Source organism: Hemitrygon akajei, chromosome 20 (genome assembly GCF_048418815.1).
Source record: "Hemitrygon akajei chromosome 20, sHemAka1.3, whole genome shotgun sequence".
Lineage (NCBI taxonomy): Eukaryota > Metazoa > Chordata > Chondrichthyes > Myliobatiformes > Dasyatidae > Hemitrygon > Hemitrygon akajei.
In genome coordinates, this window is record NC_133143.1 from 33,072,701 (window position 1) to 33,098,717 (window position 26,017).

Sequence of the window (26,017 nt, forward strand, 5' to 3'; positions counted from 1 at the left end):
AAACGTACCTCAATACCCATAGCTCCTCTCCGACCAGGTTGTCCCTTTAAAGATATAAAAGTATATCTGAGTTTGACTGTTGATCAAATCCAAGAGTTTCCATTGCATTATATAACAATATAAGGGTAACAATACTGTAGATCATCTCAAGTAACAATCATAATTAATCTTCTGGGTATTTGGACAGCAATTAAATTTCCCATTTCAATTTGGATTTGCTGACAGAGAAATTGTAATAGCAATAAAGGGATCATTTTCAGGAGGGTGGCTGTCACTGTTGGGTTGCGATGAATATGGAGTGAAATGATTGAGTATAATCTATCCAAAATAGCTGATGATACAACGCTCAGTAACTGTGTGGATTGTGAGGAGGCTACAGACAGGTGCCGGGGTGCGGGGATGTGTGGGGGCTGTTAGATAGCCTAATGTAATGGTCAAGAACATGGCAAGTGAAATATAATGTGTGAAATCATGAACTGATCCACTTTGGTTAAAAAAATGATAGCATCACAGAGTGTATTTTAAATATATTTTATATTTGAGAGTGTTGGTTTTTAGATGGGCCTGGATGAAACACTGAAAGAATATAAATTCCAAGAGCATCAGGAATCATTGGCAATCTCTCCCCAGTTTGGCTGTCGAGGCTTCGTCAGTGAACTCATTCAAGACGGAGTTACATTTATTGATCCCAAGTGCATCAAGTGATATGAATTACTGCAAAAAATGTTGCTGAGATCAGAAAGTAAGCATCAATCAACGGCAGATCAGGCATTAAGGGCTAGTGGTTAATTTATTCTGCTATTAATGTTCTGAAAAAAATCAGTGCTTGCTTGAACTCACTTAGAATCAAATAGAGTAAATGGGAATGGAGAGCACTGTAGTTAACCAAATCATGCAAAATGATTTACATATTTTAAACTGATTTAAAACATGTAAACAAACGCTAGCATTCAAGAGTGGAAACACAATGTTAACTACACATTAACAATAGGCTGCTTGATGGTTTGACCTGTGGAGCAAGTGTTTTGTTGCCAATTAATTCACTCTCCAGAGTGAAGTGGGCAGTATGTATTCTCACCAACTTCTGAAGCCATTAACTGCAGTGGTTGTTGCAAATTTTCAAAAAAAAACCTTCACACTTTGTTTATAAACTAAGTTGATGACGAATCAGCATACATGTCACAACCATGGATTCAGCAGCACAGTAGATACAGCAATTGTGCTTCAGAATTTGCATGTGTCAGCTAATTATTATTTAATCGTGATAGTATTTAACTCCATACTTGTCATCGTAGTGATTGTCGAGACTTGGACAGAGCATAGCAACACTTGACTTTTGTTTTGCATTGGCCTTCCCTGAGAAATTGGACTGTGGAGTCAGCTGACTCTGAAGACTCACTTTATTTGTTGAATGTTCTTTTCAGCTGCAGTATAGGCTTCGTTTCCCATTTGAGAGTTTTAGTTAACAGCCCTGTTTGGTCTAGTGTTTATTGTTTTATTTTCCCTTGAACACTGTTCGCATTAAAGTTTTGTGAACTGTTGACCCACTTCAGTGTCTCTCACTCTGCACTTGGGCCATATCTGAACCATGGTGACAATACAGGAGGGAGATTGAAAATGTGGCTGAGTGGTATCAACACAATAACATCTCACTCAGCTAAACAAAGACCAAGGAGTTGATTATTGACTACAGGAGGTCCATGAGCAAATCCTCTTTGGGAGATCAGAGGTGGAGAGGGTCAGCAGCCTCAAATTCCCTAGCATTATCATTTCAGAGGACCTTTCTTGGGTGCAGCAGATACATATCAATACATAGGAAGCACAGCAGTGGCTCTACTTTCTTAGAAATTGGCGAAGATTTAGCACATAATCTAAAACTTTGATAAACTATATTTCTGTGGTGGAGAGTATACTGGCTAGTTGCAATAATAGCCTGGTATGGAAACACCAATACTCTTGAATGGGAAAGTAGTGGATACAGCCGAGACCATCATGGGTAAAGCCTTCCCTACCACAGAGCACATCTACGAGGATGTGTTACAGGAAAGCAACATCCATTATCAAGGACCCCCATCATCCAGGCCATGCTCCCTATTCACTTGTACTATCAGAAGGAGGTACAAGAGACTCGGGTACACCAGGTACAGGAACAGTTATTACCCCTTACCCACCAGGTTCTTGAACCAGGGGGAATAACTTCACCTGCCCCAACACTGAACTGTTCCCACAATCCATGGACTCACTTCCAAGAACTCTTCATCTCATGTCCTTGATATTTATTGTTTATTTATTTATTCTTTTTGTCTTTGCAATTTGCTGTCTTTTGCAGAACGATTGTTTGTCCATCTCAACATGTGCAGTTTTTCATTGATTCTATTGTGTTTCTTGGTATTTACTGTGAATGCCTGTAAGAAAACAAATCTTAGGGTTGCATATGGTGACATATATGAACTTTGACCATATATTTACTTTGAGCTTTGAAGTTAGTAGTTTATCTGAAGAATGAAAAGCCAGCAGGGAAATGTCTGTATTATTCAGTCACAGCACTTGGAAATCTTCATGCTGAGGTACATTAGAGAGATAGGGAAGGTCAAACATTGTTTTTGCCTGAGGAAATCCATTCCATCTCAACAACCCTATGCAAAGATTGCTAATCTTGAAACTGAGATTGCTGTCAGTATATTATAAAAGTATGTTTTTAAGTTGAGCCAAGTATTAGACACAGATAGCTGATTTCAGCCAAGAATTATACACATATACCTGAATTAAACAGTCTGTTTCGGGCTGACACATAAATATTCCAAGAATTAAGTAATTGAATTTATCTGATAAGTACAAACTCAAGATCTAGTTTTAGTATATTGTGTTGTATTCAACTTGCCAGAACACCACCAAAATGAAAGCAATTATTGTTCCCAATTTAGAAATAAACACAGCAATCAGTTAAAGGCAGATTTTTTTTTTAAAAAACTATACATAAAAGAACAAAATAGATTTGTGCAGAAAATATGAAGAAATTCACACGCATTCTAGATAGCTAATTAGAGGCAAGGTATCTTACCTTATTTCCATCTTGACCAACCTTGCCTGGTCTACCTCTTTGCCCAAATTCACCCTGTGGATTAAAAAGACAGGTAAAATTTCACTGTTACTGCAATTGTAATCCCAACATTTTCACATATGGAAATGAGACCATAATGAGAAATCTCACTATTCTAATGAGTGTAGTTTCAAAATATTCCTAAGCTTTGTTATAAAACATTCTCTCCCTTGATGAGTTCTGTGACTTCCTCTGATTTATTTTATCAAGCAATTTCCTTTTTAGAAGCTTCTATCTTGCCATATGATCCTGAAGCTGGGAAAGTTAAGCAGGAACACAAGCTGTATTTATGGCTCCAGTTTGAAAGTGAACAGTAATATTTAGATTAGTCTGGCTGAAGGGCAAGGAGACTGGAACAAGAAGCTTAAAGTTAGAATGACGCCATTCTTACAATTGGGGTGATGTCGGGAATCTCTGCTTTTCACTAATGGCAGAAAAATCTGCAAATTCTATCGCAAAAAAAAAGTCAGTGTTGCTCATTTAGTATAAACATTTTGAATCTGAGACTGGCATACATTTATTGGGTAAAGAAAATATGCTTGCTGCAGTTAATGGACTTCAGACACAGTTCAGGCATAACATAAGCCAATTGACTGGAGTTGAGTTTGTTGCTGTAAGTCAGTTTCAAAATGCTACAGTGTCTTGAGCTGTTGGGGGGGGGGGGTAGAGACGGCCCTTCAGAGGAGATCAGCAGCAAGATTGGGAGTGTAGTGGGCAGCAAGGAAGACCATCATGTTTTGCAGCGGGATCTGAACCAGCTGGAAAACTGAACTAAAAAATGGCAGGTTAAATTTAATGCAGACACGTGTGAGGTTTAGCACTTTGGGAGGACCAACCAGAGTAGGTCTTACACAGTGAGTGGTAGGGCACTGAGAAGTTTGGTAGAACAAAGGGTGCTGAAACACAGATCCATAACTCATTGGAAGTGATATCACAGTTAGAGAGGGTCGTATAGAAAGCTTTTGGCGTAATGGCCTTCCTAGACCAAAGTACTGAGTACAGGTGATGGGATGTTGAAGTTGCATAAGACATTGGCGAGGGTTATTTTGGAGTATTGCGTGTAGTTTTGGTTACCTACCCTCAGGAAAGATGTAAATAAAATCAAAAGAGTAAAGAGAAAAATTGCAAGGATGTTGCTGAGACTGGGGGACTGGAGTTATAAGGAAAGATTGAATAGGTTAGAACTTTATTCCCTAGAATGTATAAGATTGAGGGGAGAATTGATAGAGATTTACAAAATTGAGGGGTATAGATATGGTAAATGCCAGCAGGTTTTATCCCCTGAGGTTGGTTGGACTACAACTAGATGTCATGGATTAAGAGTGAAAGATGAGAAGTTTAAGGGGAAGATTTTGGAAAATGTTTTCACTCAGGGGGTTGTGTGAGTGAGGAATGAGCTGCCAGCGCAAGTGGTTCACGCAAGCTCGATTTCAATGTTTAAGAGAAGTTAGGATAGATACATGGATGGTCGGAGTATGGAGGACTATGGTCCCAATGCAAGTCAATGTGAGTAGGCATTTTGACTGGATCAGCATGAACTAGATGGGCTGAAGAGCCTGTTTCTGTGCTGTTGTTTTCTATGACTCTGTGACTTCCAGAAGAGGCTACACTTGAGCTTCCCATAGGAAGTGAGACTTGGGCAAATGGCTGATGTGTCAGTGGGGGGAGCACATTGGGACTAGTGGCCATAATTCTAGTTTTAACATAGTTATGCAAAAAGATAGAAGTGGTCCACAATGTAAATTCCTAAATTGGAACGAGACTTATTTTAATGGCAGTGGTTGATCAGAGGAGACTGTGAGCAGATAAAAAAAATGTTTGGCAACTTGGAGGCTTTTGGAAGTGCAATAAGAAGATTTCAAAGAAAGCATGTTCTTACTAGATTAGGAATCTCTGACTGACGAGGGATATTGAGGCCATGTTCTGGAAAATGTATGTTAGGTTTAGGAAGCTGGGATCAAGTGAATCTCTTGAGGAGTATAAGGGATGTAAGGGTAAAAAAGGGCAAAAAGAGAACAGGAGATATCCCCGGTAGATAGTTTAAAGAAGAATCCCAGAAGTTTCTGTAAGTATCCAAAAAGTGAAAATTTAACTGGGGAGATAGTACTTCCCTTAAGGAGGAGTGTGATAATCTATGTGTTGAGCCACAGGAGATGGGCAATGTCTTTAAAGAATACGTCTCAACTGTATCGGCTGTGGAGAAGAACATGGAAGCTATTATGTTCAGGGAGGCGAACGATGATATCTTGAAGCATATCAACATTATGAAGGAGATGTGTTGTGGTCTTTAAACACATGAAGTGGATAATGCCGAATGCCTGACCCAGTGTAACCTATGATATTGTGGGAAGCAATGGAAAAAAATTGCTGTGGCCCTGGCAGAGATTTTTGTATCTTAGTTAGCCATGGGTAAGGTACCAGGGGACTGGAGGATAGCTAAAATCTGCCTTTACGTTCTAAGACCTGAAAGAACAAGCCAAAAAACTACAGACCAATGAGTTTGACATCAGTGGGAGGAAGGTTCCTGGTTGGGATTCTGAGGAACAACATTTATTTGCATCAGGAAAGACAAGAACTGATTAGGGAGAATTAGCATTGCTTTGTGTGTGGGAAATTCTGTCTCACAAATGTTATTGTGTTTTTTTTTAAGTGATCTGGATAATCAGAACATATGGGATCCAGTACGAGCCAGGCAGTTGGATACAAAATTGGCCTGGGGGTTGGAGGTAGAGGGTGGTAGTAGAGATTGTAGGCTTGTGACCGGTGGCATGCCATGGGGATTGATGCTGGATCCTCTGTTTGTCATATGTGTTAATGATTTGGATGAGAATTTAGATGTCATAATTAGTAAGTTGCAGATGACACCAAAGTTGAGTGGATCAGAAAAGTAACAGCAGGATTTTCATCAAATGGAAAGTAGGCAAAGGAATAGCAGATGAAATTTAAGTCAAAGTGATGCATTTTGGGAAAATAAACCAGGACGGGACATTTACAATGAACAGCAAGGCCCTGGAGAGTGAACAGAAAGTAACCTTAGGGCACAAGTACATGGATACCTGAAAGCTGTTACACAGGTAGGCAGAGTGGTGAAGAAGATGTATGGCATGCTGTCTTCAGCCACTATGTTTTTGTTTCAGCTATCATATTAAGGTTGCATAAAACATTGGTTAGACTGTATTTAGAAGAGTGTGTAATTTTATTGCCACACCTAAGGAAGGGTGTAGTTATGCATGAAAAGATGACAAGTTCTCAATTTCATTACTCATTCATTTATTCTGTTACCTTCTCTGGAAGGCCAGAGCTTCAAGGAGAAAATGGACAGTCTGGGACAGGTGTCTCTGGAGTGAAGGAGGCTTTGGGGTGACCTTACAGAGTTTTACAGAATTATAAGGAGCATTGATAAAGTAGTTAGACACAGTCTTTCCCCCACAGTAGGGGAGTCGAAAACTAGAAAGCATTGGTTTATGGTGGTGGGAACAAAGATTTAAAGGGGATTGAAAGGGAAAATTTTTGCACTCAGAGATATTGGTTATGCAATGAGCCGCCAGAGGATGTAGTGAAGGCAGGTACAATTACAATGTTTAGAAATTAGTTGGGCATATGCACAAATAGGAAAGGTTTAAAGGGAAATGGGATGAGCTGAGGTAGAGATCTTGGTTGGCACAAAGTAAATAGACCAAAAGACGTGTTTCAGTGCTGTGTAACTCTGTGGATCTATGATATGAATGAAATTTTAAAAGTTCTGTATTTACACCTAACATACATGCCAGGAAATCCTCTGTCAACTTTACTAAACACTCTACATGCTAATAACACCACATTCTATATTCTCTCTGAAATCCATTCTGATTAAATAAGAAAGGAATAAAGTGTGTACCTGTATACCACCTTGTCCTTTGTCACCCTTCCTTCCTTTAGAGTAATTATCTACACCAGATGCACCCTGAAATAAAAAAGTATATGCAATTTACATACAAAATCTACTCAAGGATTTATTAATCTGACAAGGTTGTCTCCAACCTAAAATGAGAACTCTTTTCCCATTTCTACAGATTCTCAATGTTTCCAGGATTTTCTGGGGAGTTTTTATGCAGACATTTTTCAGTTTTAATTATTAGTAGTCTTTAGTGGACATAGATGAGCTCCACTTCAAAAGTCAAAAAACATGACTTTTACCATCATACATTTATAATTCAACACTGCCTGCAGGACAAATATGGACACACAAGCTGTTTTTAAACACCCTGAAACTTTTGCAAAGGGGCTGCTGATGTCCAAACATGGTATTAATTACTCATTATGCAATTTGTGCTGTTCCCGCGCCATCTCGGTTGGAATGTGAGATGTGACATAGAGTTCCTGCCTCCTTTAGATTAAAAGCCCACTTCCCCCATCAGGCTCCTCTCAAGCCTTAAATGAGTCTCTGGACAGACAAGTGCAATCACCCTAGCAGTGTTCTTCCATCTGCTCTTTGACCTCACCTTCTTTCCTCTCCTCCAGCTTTCCCACACTTCAGCTTTCCATGGCCCCCTCAGACATCATTTGCAGAACAGTGCTTCATAATTACTGGCCCTTCTCTTTCCCTCACCCATGCTCGGTTTGTTGGAGATACTCCCAAAGCTACCAGAAATCCTTACAATGATTTTCTCGAGCTCCAGAAATTGCAGTCTGCTCCTACTTCCACTCTTTCTCAAATACCCAAAACTATTCTAATGAAATTAAGCCTTTCTCTGTTCCTCATGGTTACTGTGCAGTGTAAATAACCATCCAGCCAGAAAACAATACTTTGACATGCAGCAGCTTATAAAATTAATCTTTTCCTTTGAGCCATAAAAGTCACAAAATTGTTGACCTTGTTTACAAACAATAGCTCTCATTGAGAAACTGGCCTATTATTCTCACACAACAAAGTACAGGAGGAACTCTGTGTGGCTTCAGATTGCAGCATCTGCAGTCTCTTGTGTCTTATTTGCACATTCTGTTAAAGACTGTTTCTGAAATAATTCTGGAGAAGTTTGAAAATAACTTTTCAACCAATTAATAAAGCAGCAGATCAGCTCATACCTATGAGAGAATTTTAAATTTTGAGTAATTTTGACCATTTGTAGAATTGGAATCACGAGCACAAAAGATCAAGGTCACCTGATCAAATTGTATGAAATGCTAAAATAATTTAATAGAACAGATGCAGAGAAATTATTTTGTCTAATATGCAGGGAACAACTGAGGTGACATTATCTTAAAGATCCGATCATCACACAAAGACTAGCAGAAGCTAAGAATTCCCTCACACTGAAGACAATGAACTCTGGAACAAGTGGAACTTTAATGGCTTGGGGCAAAAATTATTGCTGCATATCAAATAATATAAAATGCAGGCAAGTAAATGGACTTAACACTGAGGAACTTTAGTGCCTGTGACCTTAGTCCTCCATTCGATTCCCTGCTGTCCTAGGCATCTTACCCTGTCCCAATCAAGTTCAACACACGAATAAAGTCAGTGTCTCATCCCCTAACTGGACAGGTTGCAGCCCTTGAATCTCAATTCAGCATATTTCAAAAACTACTTTTCCACTCTGTATCAGAACTTACCACCAGCCTGGGATGTTATCCAGTTCTTCTCTCCCTACAGGTGCACTCTCTGCCCCTGGATGTTTCTAACATTCTCTTTAATTTCACTGTTACAGCACCTGTTGCATTTATATCTCAGTTGAACGATCTTTTCCTCTCCTGTTCATCACCTTCTATTTACATCCTTTCAAGACAGATCAGCTACGATTAACAAGCCTTCAACCACTCTCAGCCAGCACTACCCCACTTATTCCATTCAGTCTCTCTTGGTTTTATACCAGTCACAGGTAGAGTATCCCCTTTATTCTTGGTTCTCCTCCCTCTTTTAAACTTTTCCTCGTTCCGATGATGGATCATATGCCTGAAACATCAATTTTATTTCTTTCTCCACAGAAGTTGCCAGAGCTGTTGTGTATTTCGAGTAAGTTTTGTTTTTATCTGCAGTTTATTTTCACTTCATAGCCAATATCTAATAGAATCAGAGCCTGCTTTGCCATTCAATGTCCCAAAAGCATAGCCAATAAAATATACCTTGCAATAAAACAGACAGACATACTTTATTGATCCCGAGGGAAATTGGGTTTCATTACAGCCGCACCAAGAATAGTGAAGAAATATAGCAATGTTAAACCATAAATAATTAAATAATAATAAGTTAATCATGCCAAGTGCAAATAAGGCCAGGACCAGCCTATTAGCTCAGGGTGTCTGACACTCCGAGGGAGGAGTTGTAAAGTTTTACGGCCACAGGTAAGAATGACTTCCTATGCTGCTCAGTGTTACATCTCGGTGGAATGAGTCTCTGGCTGAATGTACTCCTGTGCCTAACCAGTACATTATGGAGTGGATGGGAGTCATTGTCCAAGATGGCATGCAACTTGGACAGCATCCTCTTTTCAGACACCACCGTCAGAAAGTCCAGTTCCACCCCCACAACATCACTGGCCTTACAATTGAGTTTGTTGATTCTGTTGGTGTCTGCTACCCTCAGCCTGCTGCCCCAGCACACAACAGCAAATATGATAGCACTGGCCACCACAGACTCGTAGAACATCCTCAGCATCATCTGGCAGATGTTAAAGGACCTCGGTCTCCTCAGGAAATGGAGACAGCTCTGCCCCTTCTTGTAGACAGCCTCAGTGTTCTTTGACCAGTCCAGTTCATTATGAATTCGTATCCCCAGGTATTTGTAATCCTCCACCATGTCCACACTGACCTCTTGGATGGAAACAAGAGTCACCGGTGCCTTAGCCCTCCTCAGGTCCACCACCAGCTCCTTAGTCTTTTTCACATTAAGCTGCAGATGATTCTGCTCACACCATGTGACAAAGTTTCCCACCGTAGCCCTGTACTCAGTCTCATCTCCCTTGCTGATGCATCCAACTATGGCAGAATCATCAGAAAACTTCTGAAGACGGCAAGACTCTGTGTTGTAGTTGAAGTCTGAGGTGTAGATGGTGAAGAGAAAGGGAGACAGGACAGTCCCCTGTGGAGCCCCAGTGCTGCTGACCACTCTGTCTGACACACAGTGTTGCAAGCGCACGTACTATGGTCTGCCAGTCAGGTAATCAATAATCCATCTCACCAGGGAAGCATCCACCTGTATCACTGTCAGCTTCTCACTCAGAAGAGCAGGGCGGATGGTGTTGAACGCACTGGAGAAGTCAAAAAACATGACCCTCACAGTGCTCGTCGGCTTGTCCAGGTGGGCGTAGACACGGTTCAGCAGGTAGACGATGGCATCCTCAACTCCTAGTCGGGGCTGATAGGCGAACTGGAGTAGGTCTAAGTGTGGCCTAACCATAGGCCGGAGCTTCTCTAGAACAAGTCTCTCCAGGGTCTTCATGATGCTGGATGACCTCAGTTGGTCAGACAGCAACGCTGGAGACAAATTGCTTATACAATGTGATGGGTCAAGATCCTGCACGCACTCAATGACCCCATCTTTTTGAACAGCAAAGTGTGTGTGCGTTTTTTATCAATAACGCAAGAGCACAAACAATGGAGTTTACATCTTTCACTGAAAATTTCTTATGAAGAATTGCTTTCCCAAATCACATGTCGCAATTAATGAAAACAAAAGATTAAATTTTAGAGCTTCTTTCCCTTTGGGCTATTGGATAACATCAACATAGTGAATGTAAAAGTACAAGGCAAGTCAAAGAGCACAGCTTACTGCCTTAGTTGTAAGTAGAGAGATAACTGCTTCATATCACTCGTGTCAGGCCTGCAAATGCAGACTCCTCCCAGTCTCCATCTAGCTAATAGAAGTCACCAGCCACTTGTTTCTAACTCATCACCTGCAGCCTATTTAAACCCAGCTCTCAGCTACGATGCTTTTTCACTCATATGAACCAGCCAGCCAGCTTCAACCAATTGCTCCTAGCCTTTAGTTACCTCGTTGTGTTTAGTATCTGTTCTGTCTTGTGACCCCTTGTGGTTTGTTATTTTACAGTTCATTATTAAAGTTAGTGCTCACCATTATATCATTTCTGCTACTCTGCTTTTGGGTCAAGCTTCCCTTACATTTCACGACAGGGTGAGGGAAACGTCGATTGACTCAACGGAGTATGCTCACCTGAAGGAAGTTGTCCGCCAACATGAGTACATAATCCAGAAGCAACAGAAAACCACTAACTATTTGCTTGCCGCTCTCAACAAACTCTCTGTCTCGCTACAACAATCCCACACTAGTCAAGCCCCTCCCTAAGAGCCCTGGATTCTGTTGCTTGAACGCTTTGCCAGAACCCCAACCTACTTCCTGATCCAGTCTTACACTTTGAGCTCCAGCTATCTCTGTATTCTACATACCAAGCCAAGATTGCCTCCATTATCTCTCTCTTGACTGTTCAAGCTCAGACTTGGGCTGCCTCTAACTCAGACAATAAAACTACCTTTTGCAATATATGTGAGGAATTCACCGCTGAGATGCACAGTGTTTTCAGCCATCTGGGATTGATGGGCAAGCTTTGGGACTCTGATTGGGCGATTGTGATATAATTTGTGCTTGCTATCTTGTGCGTGCTTTGTGCTGTGTGTGACTGTTGGTACTGTGTTTTGCACCTTGGCCCAGGAGGAACGCTGCTTCATTTAGCTGTATTCATGAATATTCATGTATGGTTGAATGACAATTAAACTTGAAATGAATCTGGGAAGTGAAAAGGAGACAGTGGATCGGATACTTCACCTGTGCCACGTACCAAATACTCACTCCGCCTGTGATATGACACCACCACATATAGATGAAGGGCTTTCTATCTAGCAAGCTTCCTTGTCCCCTCGTTCCACCACCATAGCTCAACTCAGTATCTCTGTCCTCCTACACACCCTGATGGCTCCACGCACTTAGGGGGCTCTCGAAGATTCTGGAGAAGCAGGCAAATTTCTGGTCCGGACCGATTGTGTGCAGCTTAGACTCCATACTGAGTCTATCTCTCATCCTTTCTGCATCAATCATTGACAGACGTCCCTTGGGGTCTGAGATGGTCAGAGCATGCTCACAGGTGTACAAGTAAGCATTGGAGAGCACCGCAAGTCCATCCAATTCCTTCAAATTGACTCACCCAGTGCTCCTCTCATCTTGGTTTCCCCTGGTTCTCCACTTACAACCCTCACTTTGTTTAGTCATGCAGTTCACTGATGAGTTGGGGCACCACTTGCCAGACAACATGCCTGCAATCCTAATTGACCTCACACTGTAAATCCGTGGAGATCAAGTGACCTCTTGACCTCACCAATCTCCCACAGGAATACTACAACTTAGCCATCACCTTCAGTGAAAAGGAAGCCAGCAACCTCCTGCCTCAAGCGTTTTGTCCATGGACCACTCAACCTTCCTGAGCCTGCACCTCAGAACTTAGGATGGAGGAATGTGGTCCAGTGTCCATGGTTCACCAGTTGATGGATTCATGTCATCGTGCACAGGGTATGCATTACCTGATCAACTAGGAAGGGTACGGCTTGAAGCACAGAACTTGGGTGCCATTAGTTACATTTTGGAGCCATCCTTATTGAAGATTTCCACCGGACTCATCCGGATCGACCTATGCGGTCAGGTGTTGGCTGTAGGGGGTGGTTTCTGTCAGGCCTGCTGTGCATACAGGCTCCTCTAAGTCTCCATCCAGCTAATAGGAGCAATCTGCCTCTTCTTTCTAACTCATCACCTGCAGCCTATTTAAACCCAGCTCTCATTCACAGTCCTTGTTCACTCAGCAAACCATCCAGCCTCAACCAGTTGCTTCTAGCCTTCAGGTACCTTGTTGCCTTGTGTTTATTATGTGTTCTCTCTTGTTTTGTGGCCTCATGCGGCTTGTAATTTTGCAGCTTATTATTAAAGTGATCACTTTAAAACAACCCAGAAATGCATCCATTTTGTTGATTAATTTATATCCAAGTATTTCCTCAATTTAGTAAGCTTGAGCTTAAAGAGCTAATAAATTAGTGTAAAAAGTGCTAAAGAAAACACTGATCCCAAACCAGGATACTTTATTTACTTCTTAGAATTCAAGGCAGAATTCATTCATCCATTACTTGTTTACATCAGCAAACAACATCTTAATTCTGAGAACTTCTTGATTTTTCTAACTGCTACCCCAAAACATATTCAAAAAGATTTTAAAAATACACATAATAGATCTAACTGAAGGTCTTTGTCTTTCATAATTGAAAGTCAATAGGAAGTTAAATCAGCCACAGTGAAAAATAAAAGTTATTCCCTTATTCTTACGACAATACGTTTAGGTTAAAGTAATTCTTTCATACAACTAAGGCCCTTAAAGCTTCACTGCACAACCATTGTTCTGGGGCTTAAAAAGACTTTTATCAGATGATTTATTATATTTAGTTTCACTCGTATTCAGCTACTTTCACCTTTTAGAGTCCACAGCATTTTACTAGAAAGTTTGAAGTATAGCAGGACCATAAATGCTGCAAGAGCAGATCAGGGCTGAGCATCTTATGATGAGAGACCCTTCTATCATTCCCAAGGGAAAAGTGAAGTCGGTGATGGAGTACTCTCAAATAACATTGCTCATTTCAAAAGTGCCTAGAGCATTTGAGGTAGAGTAGTCCATTTGAATAGAATTGGCTTAAATGTTCACTCATTCTTCAACTAGTTGACAGTGGCTGCAATGTGTACTCAATATTGCACCAGCCAAACTGGAAACTCCTCCTCCTGGAGGGAGAAGTCCAGCAGAAAAGAGGAACTAGTATCATTTTCCAGTTCCCTTTCAAGTTATATAATATTTCAACACTCCATTGTCACACAATGTCAAATTTGTGGAATTCCTGTGGATATTGGACCAGCTTCATTACACCGTTCCAGAAACTTATGTTAATACTTTAATACGTCAATACTTTACTTCAGTATTCACTATGGAAAAGGATCCTGGTGATTGTAGTGATGACTTACAGTAGGCTGAAAAACTTGAGCATGTAGATATTAAGAAAGAGGATGTGCTGGAGCTTTTGGAAAGCATCAAGTTGGATAAGTCGCTGAGACCGGATGAGATGTACCCCAGGCTACTGTAGGAGGTGAGGAAGGAGATTGCTGATCCTCTGGCGATGATCTTTGTATCATCAATGAGGATGGGAGAGGTTCCTGAGGATTGGAAGGTTGTGGATGTTGTTCCTTTATTCAAGAAAGGGAGCAGAGATAGCCCAGGAAATTATAGACCAGTGAGCCTTACTTCAGTGGTTGGAAAGTTGATGGAGAAGATCCTGAGGGACAGGATTTATGAACATTTGGAGAGGTATAATATGATTAGGAATAGTCAGCATGGCTTTGTCAAGGGCAGATCGTGCCTTATGAGACTGATTGAATTTTTTGAGGATGTAACTAAACACATTGATGAAGGAAAAGCAGTAGATGTAATGTATATGGTTTTCAACAAGGCATTTGATAAGGTACCCCATGTAAAGCTTATTGGGAAAGTAAAGAGGCATGGGATCCAAGGGGACATTGCTTTGTGGATCCAGAACTGGCATGCCCACAGAATGCAAAGAGTGGTTTGTACACTGATCATATTCTGCATGGAGGTCGGTGACCAGTGGTGTGCCACAGGGATCTGTTCTGGGACCCTTACTCTTCGTGATTTTTATCAGTAACCTGGATGAAGAAGTGGAGGGATGGGTTAGTAAGTTTGCTGATGACTCAGAGGTTGGGGGGGTGTTGTGGATAGTGTGGAAGGCTGTCAGAGATTACAGCAGGACATTGGTAGGATGCAAAACCGGGCTGAGAAGTGGTAGGTGGAGTTCAACCCAGATAAGTGTGAAGTCGTTCATTTTGGTAGGTCAAATATGATAGAAGAATATAGTGTTAATGGTAAGACTCTTGGCAGTGTCGAGGGTCAGAGGGATCTTGGGGTCCGAGTTCCTAGGACGCTTAAAGCAGCTGGGCAGGTTGAATCTGTGGTTAAGAAGGCATATGGTGCATTGGCCTTCATCAATCGTGGAATTGAATTTAGGAGCCAAGAGGTAATGTTCCAGCCATATAGGACCTTGGTCATACCCCACTTGGAGTACTGTGATCAGTTCTGGTCGCCTTACTACAGGAAGGATGTGGAAACTATAGAAAGGGTGCAGAGGAAATTTACAAGGATGTTGCCTGGATTGGGGAGCATGCCTTATGGAAACTGGTTGAGTGAACTCGGCCTTTTCTCCTTGGAGCGACGGGGGATGGGAGGTGACCTGATAGAGGTGTATAAGATGATGAGAGGCATTGATCATGTGGATAGTCAGAGGCTTCTCCCCAGGGCTGAAATGGTTGCCACAAGAGGACACAGGTTTAAGGTGCTGAGGAGTATGTACAGAGGAGATGTCAGGGGTAAGTTTTTTTTACGTAGAGAGTGGTGAGTGCGTGGAATGGGCTGCCAGCAATGCTGGTGGAGGCGAATACGATAGGGTCTTTTAAGAGACTTTTGAATAGGTACATGGAGCTTAGAAAAATAGAGGTCTATGGGTAAGCTTAGTAACATCTAAGGTAGGGACATGTTCAGCACAACTTTGAGGGACAAAGGGCCTTTTGAATTTGAATTGAATTGAATTTTGGTTTATTGTCATTTAGAAACCACAACTGCAATGCAGTTAAAAAATGAAACAACGTTCCTCCAGAATGATATCACAAAACAGACTACACCAGAAAATCCACATAACGTTTGGCATTCCCAAAATCGAGAGTCCGGAGAGGCTGCTGCGTATTAATATTGCGCTACCATCTTAGTGTGTTTCCCGGAAAGGAGCTCCAAACCCACCAGACAAAACAAGACTACCCAGACTCACCAAATCAGGAGACCATCTCTACCACCCAACAACCCAAAAACTAAAGCTACAAGACCTACACAAAACCACATAGATACAACATATCATTACAACAATGAAAACAATACCATAATTGATTAAAAAAACAGACCATGGGCACAGCAAAAATAGTCCAAAGATGTTAAAAGACTATAAGTTCGAAAGAAACCACCTCACAGTTTCCACAAGCCCTCAGGGTCCCGATAGACTCTTCATCCCACGCTGGCGGCAGAAGGGAATACCCCCGCTATGGACTTCCACGGCGCCATCGGACTCAGCCTAACAGACGCCGCACACAGTGAAAGCGGCCCGACCGCTGCGGACTCCGAGTCCGTCGAGCTTCCGAGCCTCCGACCATCCCCTCTGGCACAGCCTCTCTGAGCACCAACCTCTGCCGAGCGCACTACGATGCTCCCACCACTGGCCACCGGCAATGCGACCCCAGGGACTGGGGGCCTGTTCTTCCCAGCAGAGACCCAGACCTCACAGCAGCAGCAGCAATGATGAAGGCCTTCCTGGAGATTTCCAGTTGTTCATCCGTGCTCCCACATCTGTTTTTCATCAGATTAGTATTGTGCACGGCACCCCACTTGACAAGTAACAGATATCAACTCTGGAGAGGTCGCTGCAAACTTCGTCGCGCCGCCATCTTGAAGCCGTTCATAAGGCCTGTATTGTGCTGTAGGTTTACTATTTTTCTAAAGCTTTTTGTGATTGTGAATGCTAACCATGCTGGTGGTACCATTATCTTTGGAATGAATCACATGAAATTGAATCACTATTGGCTTCCTAAACTTTAATTGTACTTTGTTTATGTTTTCTTACAAGTTATTTGGGCATTTTGTTTGTTAGGCTTATGCTGGCACTTGGAGCATTCCCATCAGACTGATTTTCCCCCGTCTATCTTTGCTGTAACTAATATTCTCTCACATGCCCATCAACTCTTATTGATTCCCATGCTAAATTACCTACACAAAGGCCAACAGAACCCAATCAACCCAATAACATCTCTTTAGGATGTGGGATGAAATCATGTGGTCACAGGAAGAATATACAAACTTCATACGGAGAGTACCCAAGCACAGGAACGAACTTGGGTCACTTTGATTAACTTCCGTCCAGTAGTCAAGGCTGATCTTATGATCCCAGTGTGGTCCTCAGGCAGCAAATGAGCTCCTGAGAGAATAAGGATTCACATTGGGAAATACGCACTTCTGTTTACAAGAAAAAAATATTAAGAGAAAGATAAAACTCAATCCATCACAGAAATGGGAAATTAGCAACTAAATGTGACCAGGAAACCTGAATTATGATCTAATCTGAAGTGGTAGCCAATTAGGCAAGTCAAAATGAATATTCAGCATCCAGCTTGTTACAAAATTCACTATGTACAACCAAGTGCTGATCAAAGGAATGATTTAAAAAAAGCTGCATCAGAATGGTTGTGCATATGAAAGTATGGTGCCAGCAGTTTAAAATGATTTAGCAAATATACATAATGTATAATGATGATTTATCTACTTACTGAGTCCCCTTGTAGACCTGGTTCTCCACGGTCACCTTTAGGTCCTCGAATGCCTTTGCTTCCCTGAAGAGTATATGTGACAGATTAAAATGAGAACACTGAGAAGCAGCAGATGAAATTTTCTGAAAGCTTCTGGATGCAGATCTCTCTATGGGTCTTTGTGTACTCTGCTTACACTATTTTTTTGTAACAGGTATACATAACTTGGCTGATCAACACTTAGAAATTGGGATACTCATTAAGAGGAACACAGAAACAAGATTGTTAAAAAGAGTGGATTCACAAGCTTTATAAATGCACTCCGAAGTATAAAAAGCAGGGAAATCTTAGTCAAGCTTTTAAAATCAATGAGAAAGCCAGCACTGCACACCACATGCTTAATCCTAAAATGAACTTAACAATAAATGAACAAATAACTGGAAGGCAAATGGGTTTTGATTATTAATAATCTGTTTCTAATGATGGAGGATGAAATAAAAAATTTCTCGTTTAATGTTGTTTAGTTGCAGACTGCATTTAATGTCTTGTGTGTATATTCTAAATTCAATCAAATCTGATCCAAAAAAAGTTTTTACTGTATTTCCATCAGCCCCTTTATCTCCATCGACTCCAGGAATTCCAGGCTCTCCCTGAAAGATAATATATTGGATTTATTTACTAAAAACATTTAATGCTTAAGATAACAAAATGAAACAGAAAATCAATCATACTACTACATTCATATAACATTTGCTCACAATTTCAAGGTACACAAAAGCACTTTACAGCTATGAAGTGTAGCTACTATTTCAATGCAGAAAACTTTATAATCAATTAAAAGATATTCTCATAAATGTTAATGACCTGTTAAATTATTTTTGGGATATTCATTAAGGATTAGATAGTAACTGAGGAATTTAAAGAACTCCCACACACTTTGAACTCCCACATGATGTTTTTCTATAATTTCATTTGGACATTCCTGAGAGATTAACTCAGTAATAAAACCAGCAAAATACAAAATAACTTCTTGTCAGATTGCTACTGCAAATTGGGAAAATCTGCTATCAATATTACTGTCCGTGGTTTTCCATCAATTTTGGCTGTGGCTCAAGGTTTCCATTCTGCTCTCAGAGTTGAAGATGATTTCTCAAATCCCATTTAAAGACTTGAACACAAAAATCTAGGTTCACATCCCTGCTCTGCTCTAAGTATGCTCTGTACTGTCAAAGGTGCGATCTTCTGGTTGAAATAAATCCCAAGAAACCACTTTGCAGGAGGAGGCTGGACAAACAATCATCTGATCTGATCAACATTTATCTTTGATCAACATCCCCAAATAAATTTCTCTGGTCATCATCTCATTACAGTTTGTGGGATCCTACTATGGAGGAATTGCCCCCTGTATTTCCTACAGTACAAGATTGTCTATGTTATGAAAGTATTTGCTAAATCCTGAGACTGTGAAAAGAATTTTATAAAGTCAGGCCTTTCTTCCTTTGTCAAAAAAGTCATGTGCAAACACTAGATTAAGACAACAACCTACAAAGAATCCCATCACTTTTACATTTGGAGCATTCATTTTAATGGGAAGTGGGTATGTAAACAAAACCAATGGGTTCTGTGCCTTGAGACCTCCAGTGCAGGAAAAAGCAGAAAATTACAAAAGAGAAGTCTTTACCCTGAACCAAATTAAAATAATAAATATGCAAAGTGTGCAATTTGATGTGATTATGTTAAAACTTCCTGATATCTGACAGATTTAAAGACATACAGGTTTTGATAGGCATTCCAGTGGCAAAGTAGCATTTCAGGTCCTCCAGCCGAATCTAACCCAGTTGTGGGGAAATGCTGGAAACAGCAGTACAAGAAGAATCTTGAATCCTCACATACCTTCTCTCCAACTATTCCATCCCAACCATTGGCAGCCGTGTCACCCTGTCAAGAGAACATTAGTCCTTCAGTGAAATATGCTGTACCATATAGCCTACATTATAATAAGGGACTACTTTATGTTGTAGTAACACATCATTGCATGCACTATTAGGCGCGTATTGATCTGTATGTGTGTGTCAAGTTCGGACTCTACTAGTAAAGAACCATGAAACTTAGCTCCCATCTCCAGTGTTTTTATTAATAACATAGTTTTGTAACCAGGCCACATACACAACAAATTAGCGATGAGAATTATGAACCTACAGCTTGTCGGAACACCATGTTTCAGTTGATAACAACACTCGGAGGAGAAGAGAGAAAAGGGAGATGAAAAGGAGTGACACATACATCTAGACAGAGTACGCTCATAGCGCTATCAAAAAGGTCATGTGAGTTAAGGAGAATGTGAAGTGAATGCAAGGAGCTAGCTAAAAAGAAAACAGGGAAAATGGGACTAAATTAATGTAACAAAGATGGCGATGATCAGAACCATTACAGCATTTGATAGTAGTATTGAAAACTGGGTAACTTACATTGAAAGAGTAGAATTATATTGTGATGCTGATGGTGTTAATGATGAAAAGAAAGCCAATGTCTTACTCAGTGTTATGGGAGCAAAAACATACGGGCTGTTACAGAGCTTGTTAACCCTTGAAAAACCAGCTGACAAAACGTTCAAGCAAATAGCAGACACTCTCCAACAGCATTTAAACCACAAACCACTGGTCATTGCTAAAACATTTAAATTTCACAAATGGAATCAGAGCAAAAACAAAAGCATTTCTGAATATTGTGCTGAATTACGCAAATTATCAGAACATGGTCAATTTGGAGGGGGTCTATGGACACATTGAGGAACAGGTTAGTGTGTGGCATGCACTGTGAAACCACACAGAAGAAATCCTGTGTGAAAAAGACCTTACATTAGAGAGGGCGCTGAACATTGCAACATCATTGGAAATAGTAGCATGGGGTGCTTCAGAGATACAACAAAACTCTCTGAAATATGCTACAAATAAAATGTCACTGAACAGAAATGAAGGAAAGAAATGTTACCATTGTGGGAAAATGTCACATGACCCTGAGAACTGTTAGTTTAAAGATAAAGAATGCAGAAACTGTGGCAAACAGGGCCACATTGGCAGAGTATGCAAAGCTTGTAAACAGCAGAAAAAGGACAAAATACAGAGAAACAAGAAACCTCAGAAAGGCAAATACAACAATGTACACAAAATGAAAGCAAGCAGTTCTGATGAAAATTACTCAGACAAAAGTGAATTGTCTTGTCTGCAACTTCACAGCGTGAAAGAGACAGATAATCGAAGAGTAATATGGATCACCCCACAAGTGGCAGGCGTGAAACTGAAACTGGAGTTGGACACATGCTCAGCTTTAACAGTGGTCTCTGTACATGAATACAAATGACTGTTTTCTCACATACCTCTGATATGAACTAAACTCTGCTAAAGACTTACACAGGACAAACAGTGCATCCCAAAGGTAAAATTAAAGTGACAGTGACCTACAGAGACAAAACACAGTAGCTAAACCTCTACGTACTGAAAAATGGAGGACCACCATTGCTGGGACGTGAATGGCTCAGGAAAATCCAGTTGGATTGGCACACCATCGAGGCACTAGATGTGTCAGGAAAGGAGGGCAGCAAGGCCATACTTGAGAGACTGTCACAAATACTTGCTGACTCTGAGGAAGTGTTCATGAAAGGAATAGGAACACTTCAGGGCATGAAGGCAAAGACTGAGATTGAGGAAAATGCATGTCCAAAATTTCACAATGCCTGACCAGTGCCATATGCAATCCGTTCTACAGTAAATGCAGAGCTGAAACATCTGGAGCAGACTGGGGTCCTGTCAAAGGTGGATTGGAGTGAATGGGCTATGCCTATTGTTCCAGTGATGAAGAAAACCTCCAGCACAAAACCAGGAAAACCAAGCAAGGTGTGCATATGTGGAGACTTTAAAGTGACTGTTGACCCAGTTCTCTGCACAGTACAGTATCGTCTACATCGTATTGAGAACATCTTTGCTTCCCTGTCAGGAGGGGAACAATTCACAAAAATTGATTTGGCCCAGGCTTATCTCCAAATGGAAATCAATGATGCATCCAAGAAATACCAGACAATAAATACACACAAAGGACTTTACCAGTACAACAGGTTGGTATTTGGGATAGCATCAGCTCCTGCAATCTGGCAAAAGGCAATGGACCAGGTCCTTCAGGGGATTCCAGGCACTCAGTATTACCTGGATGACATCATTGTCACTTTTCTAACCTTGAACAAGTGCTCACCAGGACACAAGAATATGGGCTCAGAGCCAATCGACAGAAATGTGAGTTTTTCAAAAAGGAAATCTCATACTGTGGGCTTGTGATCAACAAGGATGGCTTACACATGTCTCAAGACAAGATAGAAGTGGCACTTAAGGCACCACCACCTGAAAATGTGTTCAGCTGTGACTCATTCCCCAAAGCAAATGTTTCAGAACAGACGTTACCCAGAGAGGCAGAGAAGACTCCCCAGAGACTTGAGCCCTAAATGGGTCTTAGACCAAAAGTTAAAAAAAAGAAAAAGAAAGCTTGTTATAATTTGATGTTATTAAGATAATTTGTAAACAAATGGTAGGCGTTTGTATGTTACAGGTAAATATATTTGTTTAAGCATAGTGCCCCAGTTAAAAAAAAAGTTGATACACTACTAAAATAAAAGGGGAGGAGTGTACTGTATAGTATACATTATAATAAGAGACTAGTGTATGTTGCAGTATCACGTTGTTGCAAGTGCTATTAGGCGCGTATTGATCTGTGTGTGCGCATCAAGTTCGGACTCTACCAGTAAGGAACCATGAAATTTTAGCTCCCGTCTCCAACGTTTTTATTAATAACATAGATGTGTAACTAGGCCACATACACAACATATGCCTAACAGATAAATAGGCATTCTATAAAGTAATTGCAAAATTTGGATGGAAAATTGGTTAAGCCTGAAAGCGTATTTACCTTCTGTCCTCTATGCCCGTTTGATCCCTGAAAAACAATGAATATTAAGTTAATCCTGGAGTTTTAAACCGAGCCAAGATGCAACTTTATCCAATTAAACCACATACCTTGTGGCCATCGGGACCTTGGCATCCATCTTCTCCTCGAGCTCCAGTAATACCTGGACCTCCCCTGCTACCCTAAAGAGCCAGAACACAGTTTATTGGTGACAGTGAAAAGGCCATATCACAACATAAACATCATAGTAGACACTGTCCTTAAGCTTCAAAATTCCTTCCTTGTATTTTGTCTGAAATACTTTCATTTGCCACTCACCAAAGTGAAAACACAAAGGAAGTATGAAAGCAAAGGCTTGAATAGAAAGACATCTGTATCAACTTTGTTTGTATTGCAAGCGATAGGTAAAGAACAATCCAACTCACTATTCAAGCCTGCTCTGCCTTTCAAAATTTCAGAGCTACTTTTCTACCAAGCAAGAGAAAATCTGTGTAATAAATACAAAATGCTAGAGGAACTCAGCAGGCCAAGCAGCATATCTGGAAAAGATTAAACTGTCAATGCTTTGGGCCAAGACCTTTCATCTGGAGTGGGGAGAAAAGAGACAAGACCTCAGAGTAAGAAGATGGGGGAGGGAGGAAGAAGTTTAATGTAGTAGATGATGGGTGAAACCAGGAGAGGGGTTGAGGTGAAGTAAAGAGCTGGGAAGTCCATCAGTGAAATAAATAACGTGGTGGAGAAAGGGATATCTGATAGGAGAGGGCAGAAGGCCATGGAAGAAAGGGAAGGGGAAGGAGAACCAGAAGGAGGTGATGGGCAGGTAAGGAAATAAGGTGAGAGAGGAAAACAGGAATGGGGAATGGAGAAGGAGGGCAATTACTGGAAGTCTGAGTAATTGGTGTTCATGCCATCAGGTTGGAGACAAGCCCGATGGAATATAAGGTGTTGTTCCTCCAACCTGAGTGTAGCCTCATCACGGTGGTAGAGGAGACCATGGACTGACATGTCAAAATGGGAATGGGTAGTCACCGGGAGATCCTGCTTTTTGTGGCCAACAGAGAATAGGTGCTTCATGAAGTGGTCTCAATCTATGTTGGGTCTCACCAAAATACAGGAGGCCATATTGGGAGCACCAGATACAGTAGGTGACCACAACAGACTCACAGGTGAAGTGTCGCCTTACTTGGAGGGTATGTTTGGGGCCCTGAACAGTAGTGAGGGAGGAGATGTAGGGGCAGGTGTGGCACCTGTTTCGCTTGCAAGGTTAAGTTCCGAGAGGGAGATCAGTGGGGAGGGCCAAATGGACAAGGTAATCTTGTAGGGAGCAATCCATGCAGAAAGCAGAAAGTGAGAGGGAGGGAAAGATGTGCTTGGAGGTGGGATCCCATTGGAGATGGTAGAAGTTATGGAGAATTACGTGCTGGACACCGAGGCCGGTGGGGTGGTAGTTGAGGACAACAGGAACTCTATCCCTGGAGGGGTGGTGAGTGAATGGGGTGAGGACAGACATGCATGAAATGGAAGAGATGTGGGTGAGGGCAGTGTGCATGGTGGAGGAAGGAAAGTCACTTTCTTTTAAGAAGGAGGACATCTCATTAGTTCTGGAATGAAAAGACTCATCCCATGGACAGATACCATGGAGACAGAGGAATTGAGTGAAAGGGATGGTATTTTTTTACAAGTTACAGGTTGGGAAGAGGTATAGTCCAGTAGTTGTGAGAAACAGCTTCACCCACTGTCACAAGTGTATTTTTCTTGCAACTGTCTGCGATGTCTCTGCAAATTTGCTCCTCTAAATCCCATTGAGTATGGAGTGGTCTATAATATAATCCCATCAACGTGCTCATCCCTTCATTTTTCATCAGTTCCACCCATAAAGCCTCAGCGGATAAGTCCTCCAGCCTGTTCTGTCTGAGAACCGCCTTTACATTTTCCCTGACTAGTAGTGACATGTCACGCCCTTTAATACCTCCACCTCTATCATATCTAAGCATTTAAATTATTCCTGTACAAAATATCACTCTTGAAAAAACTTGTTACATCTCATCAAACTTACCTCTTTTCCCTCTTCACCTTCATGTCCTTGAAATCCTTTTTGACCTTTTTGCCCCTGAAATTAGTTCATGGCAAAAACAATTATCAAGCATGCTAAAATTAGATACTGGAAGCTTCAGTGTTAGCTCAAATAATGTTTTAATCAGACAGGATTGTTTTGCATGACCCTGAATCAAGACTTAAGATCAAATCTTAATCTGAGCCACTTTACCAACCAAATTAACTGATACACGTCTGCAATTGTCCTGATTCTCTATCATAAAAGTTAAAGAGACAATACCATGTTAAAGAACTAAAGAATTGCTTTAGACACACGACCTGCATTTTGGTTCCCTTATCAGCATGCAACTAGTAGAGTTCTGTCAGGAAATGTCCAGAACTTCTAACACAGTAAATCATTGTAAATATGCAGTTTGTCCAGATTGTCAAGGAAGGCTTTTCCAATTATTCTGGAGGTATTGGTAGAGGTTCCATCTGGATATGGCACCCCAAGGTGTGTCTGCTGGTGGATCAGGGAGGAACTCCCTTCATTTACACAGAAAAGTGAACTTACCATTAATGAGATTTTAAACATTGACACCAGTGAAATTCAATTGACATTGCACACCCATTGGTTAAGGGACACAATAAAGTTTAATGTTCAGAGGTTCAGTCACTTAATCAACAAACAATCAAAGCCACATAAAGAAGCCTTATTCTGTTGAGTAGCATACAATGTTTGGCTTACCAAAGATCCTTTTTTCCCTGGATTTCCTCTTATTCCTAATTGCCCTGAGCACTTGAACATTATTTTACAGCATTCTCTCTCTGCAATTGTGTCCTGCAAGAAAATATTTTGAGACAGATTACTCATTAGTTAGAGCATTTTTAAGATTAAAATATTTTCTATTTTATGTTTATTTATGATGTGAGTGAAAGAAGATTAAGCTCCTTAACTATTGTGATAGGCAAATTGTAGTGGGTTTTCTTTAAAAGACACCTTCACTACAGTGTTCAGCTCTAATACTAGGGCACAATAAAAGATATGCAAACTGCAGATACATTAAGGAAAATTGTAGTTCATCCTCTGTGTCAGTGGTCTGCATAATTACACAAAGTTAAAGTCATCCTCAAAAAAGATACTTATGTACTTTTCAGAGGATGATGATAGCAAATCCTAGTGCATTCTAGTGCGGGGTACGATATGCTGTTTGGACAACTTAAACTCTGACCCAGATAGATGGGATGTTCACTCCTCTCTCCATGGCACTGAGGCTATGAAAATTGCCCCAACCTCTGTGCTCTGTGCCTGCTAACATAATGAACTGATACCAAAGCATTGGGCCTATTCCAGGGTTCGGATCTAAGGACTCATTTTGGTTCAGAATGCTCTTGCTCACTTCTATTGTTTGTATAATTTGAGATTTCTCCCACTTTCTCTGTGCATTGGGTGTCAGTCTTTATTTTTTTTAATTGGTTCTTTCAGGTTTCTTGTTTTGAGACTGTGTAGCCAAACAGATTTCAACGTTGTATAATTTATACATTCTTTGTTAATAAATGTA

General features: G+C 40.9%; 1 protein-coding gene across 1 annotated transcript in view; it reads right to left on the reverse strand.

The window, feature by feature from the left end:
* LOC140713933 (collagen alpha-6(VI) chain-like) overlaps positions 1–26,017 on the reverse strand; it is a 115,626-nt gene that overhangs the window by 40,180 nt on the left and 49,429 nt on the right. The window contains exons 13-20 of the mRNA XM_073024630.1: positions 25,204–25,296; positions 24,478–24,531; positions 22,532–22,603; positions 19,365–19,409; positions 18,068–18,121; positions 17,493–17,555; positions 6,978–7,043; positions 3,062–3,115 (exon numbers count right to left, since the gene is read on the reverse strand). Of these exons, the coding sequence (XP_072880731.1) occupies positions 3,062–3,115; positions 6,978–7,043; positions 17,493–17,555; positions 18,068–18,121; positions 19,365–19,409; positions 22,532–22,603; positions 24,478–24,531; positions 25,204–25,296 (501 nt within the window). The remainder of the gene's footprint in view (positions 1–3,061; positions 3,116–6,977; positions 7,044–17,492; positions 17,556–18,067; positions 18,122–19,364; positions 19,410–22,531; positions 22,604–24,477; positions 24,532–25,203; positions 25,297–26,017) is intronic.